General features: G+C 39.1%; 1 protein-coding gene across 1 annotated transcript; it reads right to left on the bottom strand.

The window, feature by feature from the left end:
• Window positions 1–2,379: 2,379 nt before the first annotated feature.
• On the bottom strand, window positions 2,380–5,673 carry Scgb3a2 (secretoglobin family 3A member 2). Its single transcript, XM_021215027.1, has 3 exons — window positions 5,499–5,673; window positions 2,892–3,088; window positions 2,380–2,546 (listed from the first exon to the last, which is right to left on the bottom strand). The coding sequence occupies exons 1-3, from the start codon at window positions 5,551–5,553 to the stop codon at window positions 2,523–2,525; spliced, it is 276 nt and encodes a 91-aa protein (XP_021070686.1). The 5' UTR covers window positions 5,554–5,673; the 3' UTR covers window positions 2,380–2,522.
• Window positions 5,674–15,182: the final 9,509 nt, after the last annotated feature.

The following is a 15,182-nucleotide window of genomic DNA, read 5'->3' as shown; positions in this document are numbered from 1 at the left end:
ATAGGGAACTTTCCGGATAGCATTTGAAATGTAAATAAAGAAAATTTTAAAAAATGTGAAAAAAAAGAAAATATCAAATAAAAAAAAGAAAAAGAAAGAAATGTAACAAACCAAAACATTAAAAAAAAGAAAATAAATACATATTTATCATGCTGCACAAAAAAGTCCAAGTGGATGAAGGACCTCAACATAAAACCTTTTACAGTAAGTCTCATAGAGGAGAAAGTGGGAAATACCTTTTAACTCATTGGTCAAGGAGACAACTTCCTGGCAGAATACCAATGGTTCAGACTCTAAGATAAACAACAGGTAAATGGGACCTCATGAAACTGCAAAACTTCTGTAAGGCAAAGGATACTGTCAATAAGACAAAATAGCAGCCTACAGGTAGGGTAAGGATTTTCCCCAACTCTACAACTGACAGAGAGCTAATATCAAAAATGTAGAAAGTACTCATGAGGTTAAACACTAACAACTTAACCCAATTAAAAAATGGAGCACAGAGCTAAACAGAGAATTCTTATCAGAGGAATCTCAAATGGCCAAGGAGCACTTTTTACCCCTAGTCATCAGGGATATGTAAAACACAACAAACCTGAGATTCCACCTTACACTAATCAAAAACTAAGATAAAAAACTAAGATCAAAAACTCCATTGATGGTGGGGAGGATGTGGAGTAAGAGAGAACACTCCTCCATTGCTGGTGGGAGTGAAAACTTTTAAAACCACTTTGGAAATCAGTTTGGCAGTTTCTCAGAGAACTGGGGGTAGTTCTACCTCAAGACCTAGCCATACCACTCCTGGGTGTATACCCAAAATATGCCACAGAACACTACAGGAACACTTGCTCAACTATATTCATAGCACCTTTATTCATAATAACCAGTAGCTGGAAATGACCTAGTTGTCCCTCAGTTGTAGAATGGATAAACAAAATGTGTTACATCTGCACAATGAAATAGTATTCAGCTATGAAAAACAAATACATTATGAATTTTGCAGGCAAATGGATGGATCTTGTGGATATCATCCTGAGTGAGGTAACCCAGTCCCAAAAAGAACATATACACATGGTATGTATTCAGTTTTAAGTGGATATTAGCCATAAAATACAGGGTGCTATACGGCACACACCCGAGGAGGCTGGCTAGAAAGGAGGGCACAAGGAAGGATGCTTGAGCTTCACTTGGATGGGGGAATGGAATGGTAATGAAAGGCAGATGGAGGGAAGGATCTTGTTGGGAGAGGTGCTAAAGACAGGGGGAGTCCGGGAGTCTGGTGTGGGGAGGGGCAGGGGGATGGCTGACTGGCTATGAGAATGAATGGAAACATGCAACCAACAGGGGTGTGGGGGGGAGGTAGGGAGTATCTCTAGGAAGAGACAGAGACCTGAGATAAGGGTGGCACCCCAGAATCAATGGAGTGTCCTACTGTGATTCATGGCATTGAGAATATGGAGCCTGGGGAGGTTGTGTCCTATGGCCAGGCAGGAATCCTGGACCAGTCCATGTATATTTTTCTGTTGGTGGTTCAGTCTCTGAGAGCCCCAAGGGTCCAAGTTCCAACCTGTGTTTAGCTGTGGGTGTATGGCTCTATTGGAGTCAGGTGGTAGATGGGGCCTCTCAGAGGACAGCCATGTTAGACTCCTGTCCACAAGCATAATTATATCATTAATAGTGTCAGGGATGAGTGTTTGAACATGAGATGGATCCCAAGTTGGGACAGTTATTGGTTGGCCATTCCCCCAGTATCTGCTCCATTCCTGTGCCCGCATTTCTTATGGACAGGATAAATTTGGGGTTGAAAGTTTTGTGGGTGGGTTGGTGTTTCTATCCACCCCCCAGGACTCCTGCCTCAACAATATTGCTGCAGATACTAGATTTTGCAGAAGAAATAAATAATTTATAAGTGCTTCGTCTAAGTATTAAAGCTATTGAATGGTCTTAATGTAACTACAGATTTAACAGAAATCTTAACTATCTTGCCATCTTGGGGTTGCAATGATATTAGCATGGTCTTTGTATTATTGAAGGTTACTTACATTTTTTTTCATTTTTTTTTTCGAGACAGGGTTTCTCTGTATAGCTCTGGCTGTCCTGGAACTCACTTGGTAGACCAGGCTGGCCTCCAACTCAGAAATCCGCCTGCCTCTGCCTATTTTTTTCATTTTTAATGAGATTTTTTTTTAGTGTGGAATCAGATGAGGAATCTATAAACACAAGTACATGAAGTATGGTAGGTAATGGACAAAATTGACTTACGGAGTGCATCCTACTTCATATGCTAGACTCTATGTCCAATAATAGTCTCTTCAGAGTGGGACGCAAGAGGAAAACTGTCTAGTTATATTCTAGAATGAACACAGGTTAAGCCACAGATCTTTTCATTGCTTTATTCATACTTTTCTAGACTCCATAAACTCTGGGACATTCAGTCTACAAATGATAGAATGAGATCCAGCCAGCCAGAGTGAGCAAATCCTTCTCTTTACACTTCATCCTTAAATCTCTTTATGCAGATTTTATACCAGGTGTGAAAGAGCCTCCTGGAAAATAGAAACACAAAGATAAATATGATAAGCCTTCTTGCCTGTGATTAGTATGTTTCAAAAATATTTACTTTTATTCTGTTTGACAACATTGTCCTGATGTTGAAGAAAAGACTCAGTGTGTTTTATCAAGGATCCCAAAGCTATGCAATTAGATAAAGTCACTGTTAAACTGTTTAAACATTCTTTCTATAAATGTAAATGTTTTGCCTTTTCGAGTCCCTGGGATATGCACATATCATGAGTATAACCAATGAAGAAGAAATAATGCACTTATAAGTGATGGGAGGTGTTCAGGTAGCAAAGGCTTCTCCCAGGGACATAAGAACAAATTATAATTACCAGAAGTTTCTTCACGGCCTCGGAAGCCTCTGGCCCCAGCTCATCCACACACTTCTTCAGCCCTGCCACCAGATGTTCTACAGAAATGCCCAGGGTTTTCAGAAGCATCTTCAAGGGATCAAATATGGGAATGAGGTTGTCCAAAGGTAAAGGTACTTTGTCAACAAGAGGAACACTGTTGATGAGAAAGGCAGTGGCTGCAGAGCAAAGGGGAGCAAAGAGTGAAACATGGTACACCCATCTCTGTCTAGGACTCCATCCTACCCCTCTCTGTCCATCAGCATCTCCAGTCCACATGCACTCCTTTGGGTTTCCCATGCATTTTGATGGTTTTGGGTCATGGCATATGGTAGTCCAGCTCCCTAGAACTTTCTCCAGTTAGCTATAGCCCTTCTGTCCTCCTGTGGTCTGGTTTCTTTTTAAAGATTATCCCTTACAGAAGGCTGTGGCAGCCGCTATATTTAAAAAGCATCTTGTGTTGCTCTTCTCTCATATTTTCTTATTATTACCTACTATATTATATATGTGTTATTTTACCAGTTTCATCCTTTCCCTAGAAGATCCATAAGAGTAAGGTGTTTGTATTTGCTGCTATGCCTGATGTTGAGAACTCATTTTGTCAGGTAGTAAGGGAAAGTACTGAAAATTCATTCAGTAGGTACTAAAGAGGCATTGAATGAGAAATATTTTTGTATATAGGTTGTTCACAGTGATAACCTTCAGCCTAAGGAGGCTTGCCATAAAGCTTCACCAGTCAAGACCAAGCAAGGATGAACTAAACTAGAGTGCATGAAATCAATTCAACTCAGTGTCACACCATAATTGTCACCAGTTAGAAAAGGAACAGTTCTGGGTTAAGAAGAGTGAATGCAATTTGATACAAGATCAGAAAATCCTTGTGATGTTAAAATGAATGTGTATATATATATAGAATGGCTGCCTATCTGTCCAGAGAGTGGGGTCAGAATGCAGAATTTCAGTGGGTGTGGCCAACAACTAGATAATTGGGCCATGCAGAAAAATAATCAAACAAATAAGATATTTGAAAGCCTTCAATGCCATGCCCATAATTACAGAACTTTTCCCTGAGGACATTAGGGAGTTATCAATGTTTTGCATGAGGAAATTTCATTTTATATCTTTGATTTAAGGAATAGTGATCACTAGGGATACTAAGGGTCAGGGAGGATGAGGGACAGAAATAAATCAGAAGAGGTATAGAGAGGCTGAACAAGGTACTTATAAAAGAGAGGTGTGGACAGAAGAAAAGCTGCACACGGTTAGCTCAGGATGTATGAATGTAAGCACATATCACAGTAAAGCCTATCAATTTATACAGTTGGCAAGATAATAATTACAACTTAAAGTTTTTAAAATCTTTTCTGCTAAAAAGGAGAGAAATTACTTTGCATAAAAGATAAGCAGAATAGAAAAATATGTGTAATGTAGTTTTAGGAAAACCTGTGCAGATATTTAAATATATATGTGTATGTGACTATTACCTAATAAATTGCATCTCAGTAGCTAAGATTTTTCTGAGGTTCATTATTTCTCTGATAACCTGTTTCCTGATTCCCAATTCAAAATACGAAACTGGAGCCTGTGGCTTGCTCTGTTTTCATCTTCTGTCACTTATTTTCCCTTCAAACTTTCTCTTCATAGACTGCTAGTTATTTTAATCTGTGCTTTTTTTTCTGCTGTCATCTTTGTCTGAAAAAACTTTCCTTACACACTAAGGGACCATGAAATATTCAAATCTGACAAATTTCTCAACAAAGAGAATCTAGTAAAAGCACCCATCTTCGTTCAGAATTCTGGGTACAGCTAGCACATAAAATCTCATGGTTAATCTTCATCATGTTCACCTTAAACGTTTCTGCGAGTCCTACATCTTTCTGGATAACATTCTCCAAACCCCTTTCCCCTGTGAGAGCAATGGATACTATCAAGGATTTTTCTCAAGAATACAAACATCTCATCCTGATAGTTACAGAAACTCCCTCTCAAAGGACTCTCTCAGCCTTCTAAAGAACCAGGAGAGGCCCCTTGGTCTTGCAAACTATATGACCCAGCACAGGGGAAGGCCAGGGCCAAGAAGTGGGAGTGGGCGGGTAGGGGAGCAGGGGCGTCGGGAGGGTATGGGGAACTTTCGGGATAGCATTTGAAATGTAAATAAAGAAAATATCAAAGAAAAAAAGAAAAAAAAGAAATTACAAAAAAAAAGAAAAGAAAATTAAGTATTTCACTCCCCAGTACGACCACTGACCCCTATCTGTGCTCCTCACTGGAGAGTGCAGTACAGCAATTTCTATAGAAAGTTCATCCTCTGACCCACTATAAGCTCATTTACAACAGTCTTTATAGCTGATGAATGTACCTACTTCAGGCGATTCAATCTAGCAACCTAATTTACTGTGCATTGGGAGAAGTACTTATAGTGTGTTACACCTTGATCGATGGAGGAGCTCCACTTTCTTCCAGCAGTTATAATTTTCTGTGACTCTGAGACTCCTTTTACAGTACTCTATTGCCAGTATGATAGGATAAGTTGTGTTACAATAGAAACAGAAAAGGAGAGAGCTATCAATGCTCCAGATAATGACTTACCAGAGTAACCACAAATACCAATGGTCACCAGCAGAAAGATGGATACCGGCTTCATAGCTGGTGCCTGTGATGTTTTCCTGGTCTTCGGAATGCAGTCAGAAAACCTAAAAAAAAAAAAATTACATCAATAGTTCTGCTCGCTGTCACCTGATGGCTGCTTTTCCTCAGAGGTACTAATATATGCACCGAAGACCTGAATTTAAACCAATGCCTGTTGACTTAACCCAGCAAAGAAGAGCATGAAGGGCAGTCTTCCTAACTAAACATTCTGAAGGGTTTTCTACTTTTCATCACCTTCTCGTGAGAAACAAAGCTGTTCACAGAAGTAGTCTCAAGTAGGTCTTTCCCAAGCCCTAGCATAGAAATGATGACAGATGGCAAAGGCTTTCCTCCTGGAAGGACACTAAAGCAGATGTGAAGGCTTTCTATTGGGATTAAGAGGGATGTTTTCCTACAGTTCGTTTTCTGTTTATTCAAAGTTTGGAGAATTACATTACTTGTTGAACTCTAAGACTTAGCTGACTGGAACTGCCGCATTTCTCATGAATTTATTCATGTGTCAGTACTCACATATTGACTAAGAGAAGTTCACCAGATTTCTGTTACCTTTCCTAATGTCCTGGAGTAATCCAGGGGAACCTGAGCATGTGCTTATCTATTATCCACTATGTCTGTGTATGTGTCATCTATATCATTGTTTCTATCAGTCAACATTCTAAGAACCAATCTATTTCCAAGGCTGCCCTTCTGGAAGCCAGGGCTCAGCCATGGGACACCAGAATGACCATATTTGTAAACAACATTTACTGGAGTTCACTGGGGGCATTGGCTGAGCATTGAATTCAAGGAAGGGTACAAGAATATCTTCAATGGGAGAAATAGAGAACAGACTACAGGTGGTTTCTGAAATGACCTTACAACCCATTGATCATACTTTACAATTTCCAACACTAAAAAAAAAAATGCAAAAATGCTAAGAAGACAAAGTGTGCTGTCAGTCCCTTAATATTTGAGTTCAATCTTGACTCCATCTGAAGGTATGTTATTGCTTTAAAGATTTGATAAATTATGCAAAGGAATATGTATGCCAAATTAAAACTAATACATAGGTCATCTGTTACTAAATTCTATAACCATTTGACTGTTGCACCGTCATTAATTTCAGCTACCTGATCAACTAAATGAAAAGACTACTGGTGACTGCTGTGCAGCCAATGCTGCTTTCTCTGCTGTATACTGTTTCTGTTTCTCAGATATTTTAACACATATATTAGTACATGATGCAGCTAAGTTAACCCCTTGAATCCACCTCCCCTAAGCATTGTGTAATTTCTTTTGTCACAGTAAACCTCGGCTATCTTTATTAGGGTTGTCATTGGCTGTTTGATTTTAAATCTCTCTCTCTCTCTCTCTCTCTCTCCCTCCTCCACCTCCCCCAGTCTCTTACCTCTCCTGTGAGCTCCTTGGCCCTATGCCATGTCATGCTCCTATACCAGATAGCAAACTTTATTTATACTGAAAGTAATCTCCTTATCTGTTGGTAAGAATAATTATAGGACAGAAACTTCTCTTTTTTTTTATTTATTCTTTGAGTCTTCTCAATCCCTTTCCTGTGTGTTTGTTCTTACATCCTTAGTGCCTTTCTTCTCATTGTAGATGCTCATGTTAAGGTTTAGTTGTGAGTATCTTGAAGAAGTTATTTCCTCATTTTGGATCCTAATACAGAGCCCATCAAAATTAATAGTTATGAGGAATCTCAGTGCCAGGTCCATATGTGATCATTTTATTTTTATAATAAACCTTCAGTTGATAAGTCTTCATGACTATCAAGTTATCTTTAATAAATACAGAGAACTAAAAGTATTGGGCTAATTGTTAAGATCACTTAAAGACAGAATCTTTATTATTATTGAGATTATATATATATAATCCTGAAATTTGTCAAAAGTATATATATATATATTTATACATATATATATATATATATATATATATATATATATATAAACTTTTGACAAATTTCAGGATTCCTTCTTGTTAAACATTCTGAAAAAACTAGGAAAAAAACGTAGTATAAAGCTGCAGCCTATAAATCTATACCCAACATTACACTGATGGAGGAAAAACTCATTGCGTTTCCATTAAAATCAATGAAATGACATGGGTTCCCACTTGCTCTTATTTAATGTGGTTTTAGACATCTAAGCTAGATCAATAAAAGAAAAGAAATAGAAACTGTAAAAATAGGAAAGGAAGAAGGCTAGCTACTTATTTGCAAATCTACATATGAGACCCATAAAGATTCTAACAAAAAACACTTTCAGTAAAGTAGTAAAATACAAATTAAACATGTAAAGATCAGTAGATTTTCTATAGGCTAATAACAAATATGTAGATAAAGAAATCAGAAAGTGAATTACATTCACAATGCCTTCAAACAATTTTAAATACCTAAGAATGAGGCTAACCAAGGAAGTGAATGACATCGCCAAGGAAAATGATCAAAACAAAAACAAACAAACAAACAAAAAAAACACTGGAGCCAAATAGAAGACATTTGACTTCTTAGGCCCATGAATTAGCTGAATTAATGGCAGTGAAATACCTGTGTTGCTAAAAGTGATCTACTGATTAAATTTCATTAAATTTTCAATGACATTACTCTCAAAAGGGGGAAAACTAGTCCTAAAAGTTGTGTGGAATTATAAAGACTCCAGAATGACTAAAGCAATCTAAAGTAACATAATATCTGATGAGACATCCCACTACAGAGTCATAGTAAAAAAATCCATATGACACTGGTACAAAAATTGAACTTATATCAATGGGACATAATAGACTAAGTGTACAGAATTATAACCCACATGATGCTTTTTATACAAAGAAGCATATATTCAAGAAAAGAAACACTTCAAAAAATCATGCTGAGAAAACTTGGCATTCACATGCACCATGAATCTAGAACCCTGTCTCCTCTTTGTTACTCAAACCCCAACTTGAAATGGATGAAAAACTTTCATGTTAGACCTGAAAGCATAAAATTATTAAAGGGAAACTTGATAGACATAGGGGAGGGAGGACTTTCTTGAGAGCTCTTTAAAGGTATGCTACTTGCATGCCCTCAACCAAAGATTGGTCCTCCTCTATTCTGGGAAAGTCCTCTTCAATGGAACCCGCAGTTTCAGAAAGGATGCCCCTGGAATGGTCTGGGAGAAAGGGAACACCTGCCTAGGCAGTTAAATCATCCAGATCAACTCTGCTGAGCCATGGGGAGAGAGAGCTGCAGCCAGATGGCCCTCAGATTCAGGTAAGAACTTTCTTAAGAAGATGCTAGTCCTTCAGGAAGTGTGGTAACTGAACTTATTCGGTGTCTTTCAAAACCTTCTGCATAGTACAGGAAACATACATAAACCAAGTTAGGCAGTCCATAGAATGAGAGAAAAGTATGGTGGCTAGCTATTCTGACAGAAAAGTAATATCTGGAATTCTTTTTTAAAAAAAGAACTAGAACAAACAGACAATCCTGAGTACCACAAAACTAAACAACCCATTCAATAAGTGAGTTAGTGAGATGTATAGTTAGGTTTGCAAAAGGTGGAATATAGAAGGTCAAGAGTTGTACTTTTAAAAGTTCGTTTTAGCGATTAAGGAAAAGTGAACTAAAATTACAGTGAGATAGGCAGAAAGGGTAAGTGGTGGGTGAGGAAGAGAATACAGTGAAAATGTGCTACATACATGGAAGAAATCGTCTTTATGAAACTCTATACTACATACAATGAAACTATGACAATGAATAAATTATAAGAATTAAAACGAACAGCCAAGATGTAAGGCCTTTCTATTCTGCCCTGAATTTTGCTATGTTTAAGTAATGAAGATGCATTTCCACTAAGCAACAGTGAAACATACTGTGATGGTTAGTCTTCACTGTCAGTTTGACTGGGTCAGGAATCAACTGAGAGACAAGCCTCAGCGTACCCTTACAGGACTGTCTTGATGGTGTTGACTAAAGTGGGAAGACATCCTCTCCCAGGATGTGAGCTAGTGCCATCTCCAGGGGCAGAGAAGACATAAAGAGGTCCAAGGTTAATTGTCTTTTCTTTTTGTCATCTTGTCTCAGGTGGGACTCAGGGATGTTTATAAATTATTGACATCCTGCTGATGAGGCACCATGCTATCCTTCTCAGACACAAAACTCCAGGGTCTTTCACCTTCCAACATTGAATAGTGACCCGTGGTTTTTCAGGAGGCCCCCATCTCTTCAGCATCACCCCACACACACTGAGCGGTCACAGGTTCTCAGCATAGCCAGTAAGAAGGGAGCCATGTGGATTTAATCCTGTTTAGGGAGATAATGTCATGCTACCTTGGGTCAATGGTCTTTCCAGGCTTTACAGAAAAATCCCGATAGAATGGAAGCCTGGAAGGCAAAAGCAGAGAGAATAACTGATTAATGGAGAGAAAACCAGAACAAAATTGGGGAAACAGCAGAAAAAGAGGCAGCCTGTCACACCTGACTGGATGTTTTCAGTCAAGGCTCTGTCGCTTCAAATGGTTCTTGACGTTAAAGATTTGGATGAGAAGACAGAAAACAAAACAGAATTTTCAACGCCTTTTTTAGAAAGCAAACTGAGGTAATTTGTTAGACTGAGAACAGTAAGTTTCTAGGTAGGTTGAGGTCTCATAACTTTCTATTTTTTGTACTATTCTTCTATCTCACAGCATGTTCCTAGCACAAAAAGTCAAACACATGGTACACATGCATGCTTTCAAACAAGCACTGTGTATCTGAAGGCTTATCAGGGAAGTGTGACACTTGTATTCTAAACCATGATTAACTGAATGGGATTGACATTTGATCTCAGAATACGTGACTGGAGGAAATGGGGAAAAGAAACACATTTAGAAACAAAAAGGCAGGGCTTGTGTCCAGAGCATTGGTCCTCACAAAATTGTGATCAGCGTGCTACAATTAGCTCCATGGCAACAGGGTGCTCCCACACCTACCCTGTAGTCATTAACTTCTTTTGTGTGGTCCTTTCTGGTGCATGGGTCAATGCCAGGGAGCTGGGGCCTTTGTCTTATATTTCTGCATTCCAAATAGTAACCTGGCAAAATCTAACAGTGGCACCTTCTCCCTTTACTGTCAGGCTTTGGCCTTGGACCATGTTGTACATGGGAACTGCATTCCCTCCCAATCGGTGTCAAAGTGAACGTGACCACAATCAGTGACTCTCAGAGTTCAGACTGCACTTTCCCAGAGTAAAGGAGTGGGATTAATGGCTTGGCTAGAACTCATTTCCTTTCTCCTAAGTGTTTGGACTCAGTGTGTTTTAATGACCAAGGTCCAGTGCTGGGGTAGTTGCAGGGGTTCCTGGCAAGCATGGTGTTTGCAAAATACTTCTCCGGCTTCTTGAGGCCTGTCAAACATTGAGGGAGATCTTTTCCTGCTTAAGTGCTTTATTCTTGGTTCTTAATTATTAAGAACAGAGGTGCCAAGTGCCACAGAAATCAGGTTTGGAAGTGTATATCTATATTCTCAGCAACAGGAGATCGAGGCAAGAAGACAAGAGTTCACAGCTACCGACTGAGATTTCGGCTAACGTGGTCTACATGAGATCTCATCTTTATTGTTTTATTTTCTTTTGTTTTAGAGTGGGCATGGAGGAAAAAGTAAAATTGCAAGTCATGAGAAAAATCATGAGGATTTGTGAAACTGATACTGATCAAGAAACACTTTGAAATTGTGGTGTACATATGCTCTCTTGTGGCCAAGGTAGAGATTACACTGCAGTTTGTCTATCGAGCAAAGCATATTTTTTAATTAATTATTTTATTTATTTACATCCCAACTGTTGACCCCTGCAGGTTTCCTCTCCCAGAGTTTGTCATCCCATCCCCTCTCCCATTTGCCTCTGAAAGGGTGTGTGCGTGTGCACACACACACACAGCACCCCCATTTCCTAGGGCATTACTTCTTACAAAATTAGGGGCATCTTCTCCCACTGAGGCCAAACAAGGCAGTCCTCTATTATATATGTAGAGAAAAGAAAATACTCCTATATTGCTGGTAGGATTACAAACTGGTATAATCTGTCTGGAAATCAATCTAGTGGTTCCTCAAAAAAAAAAAAAAAAAAAAAAACTGGAAATAGTTCTACCTGAAAACTCAGCTATACCAATCCTGAGCATATACTGAAAATATGCTCTGCCATACCACAACGACACGTGCTCCACTATGTTCATAGCAGCTTTATTCATAATACCCAGAAACTGGAATAAATACAGATCTCCCTTTATCAAAGAATGGATACAGAAAATGTGGCTCATTTACACAATGGAATACTATTCAACTATTAAAACAAGGACATCATGAATTTTGCATCTATCAATTTTGCAAATGGATAGAACTAGAAAATATCATCCCGAGTGAGGTCACCCAAACACAAAAGGACATGTATGGTATACACTCACTGAAAAGTGGGCATTAGCCAAAAAAGTACAGAATACCTGTGATACACTCCATAGACCCTTAGAAGTTATACAAGAATGAAGGTTCAAGTGAGGATGCATCAATCCCACTTTGAAGGGGGAACCAAAAGATCACAGTGGCAGAAGGAGGGAGGGACCTGGATGAAAGACGGGAGGTCGAGTGGAAAAGGATGTCAGGATCAGTTATGAGGGAAGACAAGAGAGATCAAAGGGCCAAGAGAATGAATGGAAATCTGCTGCTGCTGCTGCTACTGCTGCTGCTGCTGCTGCTGCTGCTGCTGCTGCTGCTGCTGCTGCTGCTGCTGCTGCTGCTGCAGGGAGTGGGAGTGGGAAGATAGGGGAACCTCTGGAAAGTACCAGAGACTTGGGATGTGAGAGGCTCCCAGGACTCAATAGGTATGCCACCTGAAATGCCCAACAGTGAGGAGAAGAAGTGTATTAAGGAGACATCTTTCACTTGATTGGTTAGAGTCACTCCAAGATATTTTACATTACTTGTGATTACTGTGAAGGGTGTTATTTCTCTCATTTCTTTCTCAGTCTGTTTATCCTTTGAGTAGAGAAAGGCTACTGATTTGTTTGAGTTAGTTTTATATCCAGCCACTTTGCTGAAGTTGTTTACCAGCTGGAGGAGTTCTCTGCTATAATTTTTGGGGTGACTTAAGTATATAATCATATCATCTGCAAACAGTGATATCTTGACTACTTCCTTTCCAGTTTGTATCCCTTTGACCTCCTTTTGTTGTCTAATTGCTCTGGCTAGGACTTCAAGTACTATATTGAATAGATAGGGAGAGAGTGGGCAGCCTTGTCTGGTCCCTGATTTTAGTAAGATTGCCTCAAGTTTCTCGCTATGTATTTTCCATGTTGGCTATTAGTTTGCTGTATGTTGCTTTTATTACATTTAGGTATGAGCCTTGAACTCCTGATCTTTCCAAGACTTTTAACATGAAGGGGTGTTGTATTTTTCAAATGCCATTTCAGCATCCAATGAGGTGATCATGTGGGTTTTTTTTCCTTTGAGTTTGTTTATATAATGGATTGTGTTTATAAATGAATGTGTTTATGGATTTCCATATATTGAGCCATCCTTGCATCCCTAGGATTTTGCCTAGCATGAGGTGAATGATCATTTTGACATGTCCTTGGATTCAGTTTGTGAGAATTTTATTGAGTATTTTTGCATCAATATTCATAAGGGAAATTGATCTGAAGTACTCTTTTTTGGGGGGGTCTTTGTGTGGTATATGTATCGGTGTAATGGTGGCTTCATATAAAGAATTAGGTAGTGTTTCTTCTGTTTCTATTTTGTGGAATAGTTTGAATGGTATTGGTATTAGGTCTTCTTTGAAGGTTTGATAGAATCCTGAACTAAAACCATCTGGTCTTGGGCTTTTTTGAGAGACTTTTAATGATTGCTTCTATTTCTTTAGGGGTTATGGGATACTGTCTTTGTGGCCTAACGGTTTATCTATCTTGTTGATTTTCTCAAAGAACCAGCTCCTGATTTTTGTGTTTTTTGTTTTTTCTTTGTATAGTTCTTTTGATTTCTAATTGGTTGATTTCAGCCCTGGGTTTGATTATTTCCTGCCATCTCCTCAACAGGAATGACATTAGCTGAAATACCCAACAAAGGGGAGAGAGAGCCTATAGAGACCATATCCACAGGTTAGGCACAGCCTCCAATTGAGGGATAGGGCCACCCATGCATCTCAAAGATATTAACACAGAATTGTTCCCATCTAAAGAAAATACAGGAACAAAGAGTGAAGCAGAGACTGAAGGAAAGGCCATCCAGAGATGACCCCACCTAGAGATCGATTCCATCTACAGACCCCAAACCCAGACACTATTGCTGATGCCAAGAAGTACTTGCTGACAGGAGCATGCTGTCCCCTGAGAGGCTCTGCCAGAGCCTGACCAATACAGATATAGATGTTCAAAGCCAACCTTCAGACTGAGCACAGAGACCCCAGTGGAGGAGTTAGGGTAAGGACTGAAGGAGCTGAAGGGGTTTGCAACCCCACAGGAAGAACAATATCAACTAATCATAGCACCCAGAGCTCCGAGGGACTAAACAACCAACCAAAGAGTACACATGGAGGGACCTATGGCTCCAGCTGCATATGTAGCAGAGGACTTCCCTATCTGGTATCAATAGGAGGGGAGCCCCTTGGTCCTGTGGATTCTTGATTCCCCAGCATAGGCGAATGCTAGGGTAGAGTGGGTGGGTGGGTGGTTAGAGGTGATGGGATAGGCAGTTTCCTGAGGGGAAACTGGGAAGGGGGAATAACATTTGAAATGTAAATAAATAAAATAATTTCATATATATATATATATATATATATATATATATATATATGAAGTCATTATCTTACAATTTAGAGAAAATAATTGATTATAAATTTTAAAGTCAAAAAGGAACATTTTGAGATGGAAGATTGTTGCATTCTTGGTGATGTGTCTGGTTTGGTTTTTTTGTTTTTGCTCTATTTTTGCAATGATAAGCCCACAAAAAAGAGACACTATCTGCCAGAAAGTTTGGATGCTTTCTTACTGAATTTATTAATATGTGGGAGTGAGGGGTAAGGGTGCAGAGAGGAGGGTATTCAAATAGGCTGTTGGATCAGGAAAGATAGACACTTCTAGCCTGATGATGTTCACGGTGTACTCAAGCGGTTAACACCAGCATCATTCTGTCATGCCAGGACCTTGATAAATAAGCAGACATTCTGGCGAACCTGGGCTGGTAAAATGCTCAACCTCTCTTTGGATTCTTTCATTTGTAAGTTGTAAGTTCCAAGATTTCATGATATTGTAATTAATAATTGTGGGGAATATTTTGAAAGAACGGAGCTATATATAAGTATTGGACAGGAACTTAGAAAATAGCACCAGTAAGAGATGCACAGACCACATTCACATGCCTATTAACAGACATGACCTCCGCCTGTCTGTCACATGCCGGTGAGTGTTCCAAAGTAAGGACTTTGGACAAAGGAATGCCACAGCACTGCATGGTACTTCTTTCGGTCTTGATTGTGTATATTATCTCATTGAATTCATATTCTTTATGTGTACTATGAAACTAAGAGAACAAAAAAATACCACTTTGAATGTATATTATATGGAACAGTAAAAAAATTGGAATCAAAGTGATAATGACCAATATACTGAATTTTTGCTTCATTG

This window comes from Mus pahari, chromosome 15 (genome assembly GCF_900095145.1).
Source record: "Mus pahari chromosome 15, PAHARI_EIJ_v1.1, whole genome shotgun sequence".
Taxonomy (NCBI): domain Eukaryota; kingdom Metazoa; phylum Chordata; class Mammalia; order Rodentia; family Muridae; genus Mus; species Mus pahari.
Note: the sequence above shows the minus strand (reverse complement) of the source record. Positions and strands in the feature narration are given on the sequence as shown.

What these genes read in the sequence shown, in the direction of transcription:
- Scgb3a2 (XM_021215027.1), bottom strand. Translation starts at nt 5,553, where the DNA reads ATGAAGCCGGTATCCATCTTTCTGCTGGTGACCATTGGTATTTGTGGT. An exon ending in TGGTATTTGTGGTTACTCTG is followed by an intron (nt 3,089 to 5,498) that starts GTAAGTCATTAT and finishes TTTGCTCTGCAG; the next exon opens with CCACTGCCTTTCTCATCAAC. An exon ending in AGGCCGTGAAGAAACTTCTG is followed by an intron (nt 2,547 to 2,891) that starts GTAATTATAATT and finishes TCTATTTTCCAG; the next exon opens with GAGGCTCTTTCACACCTGGT.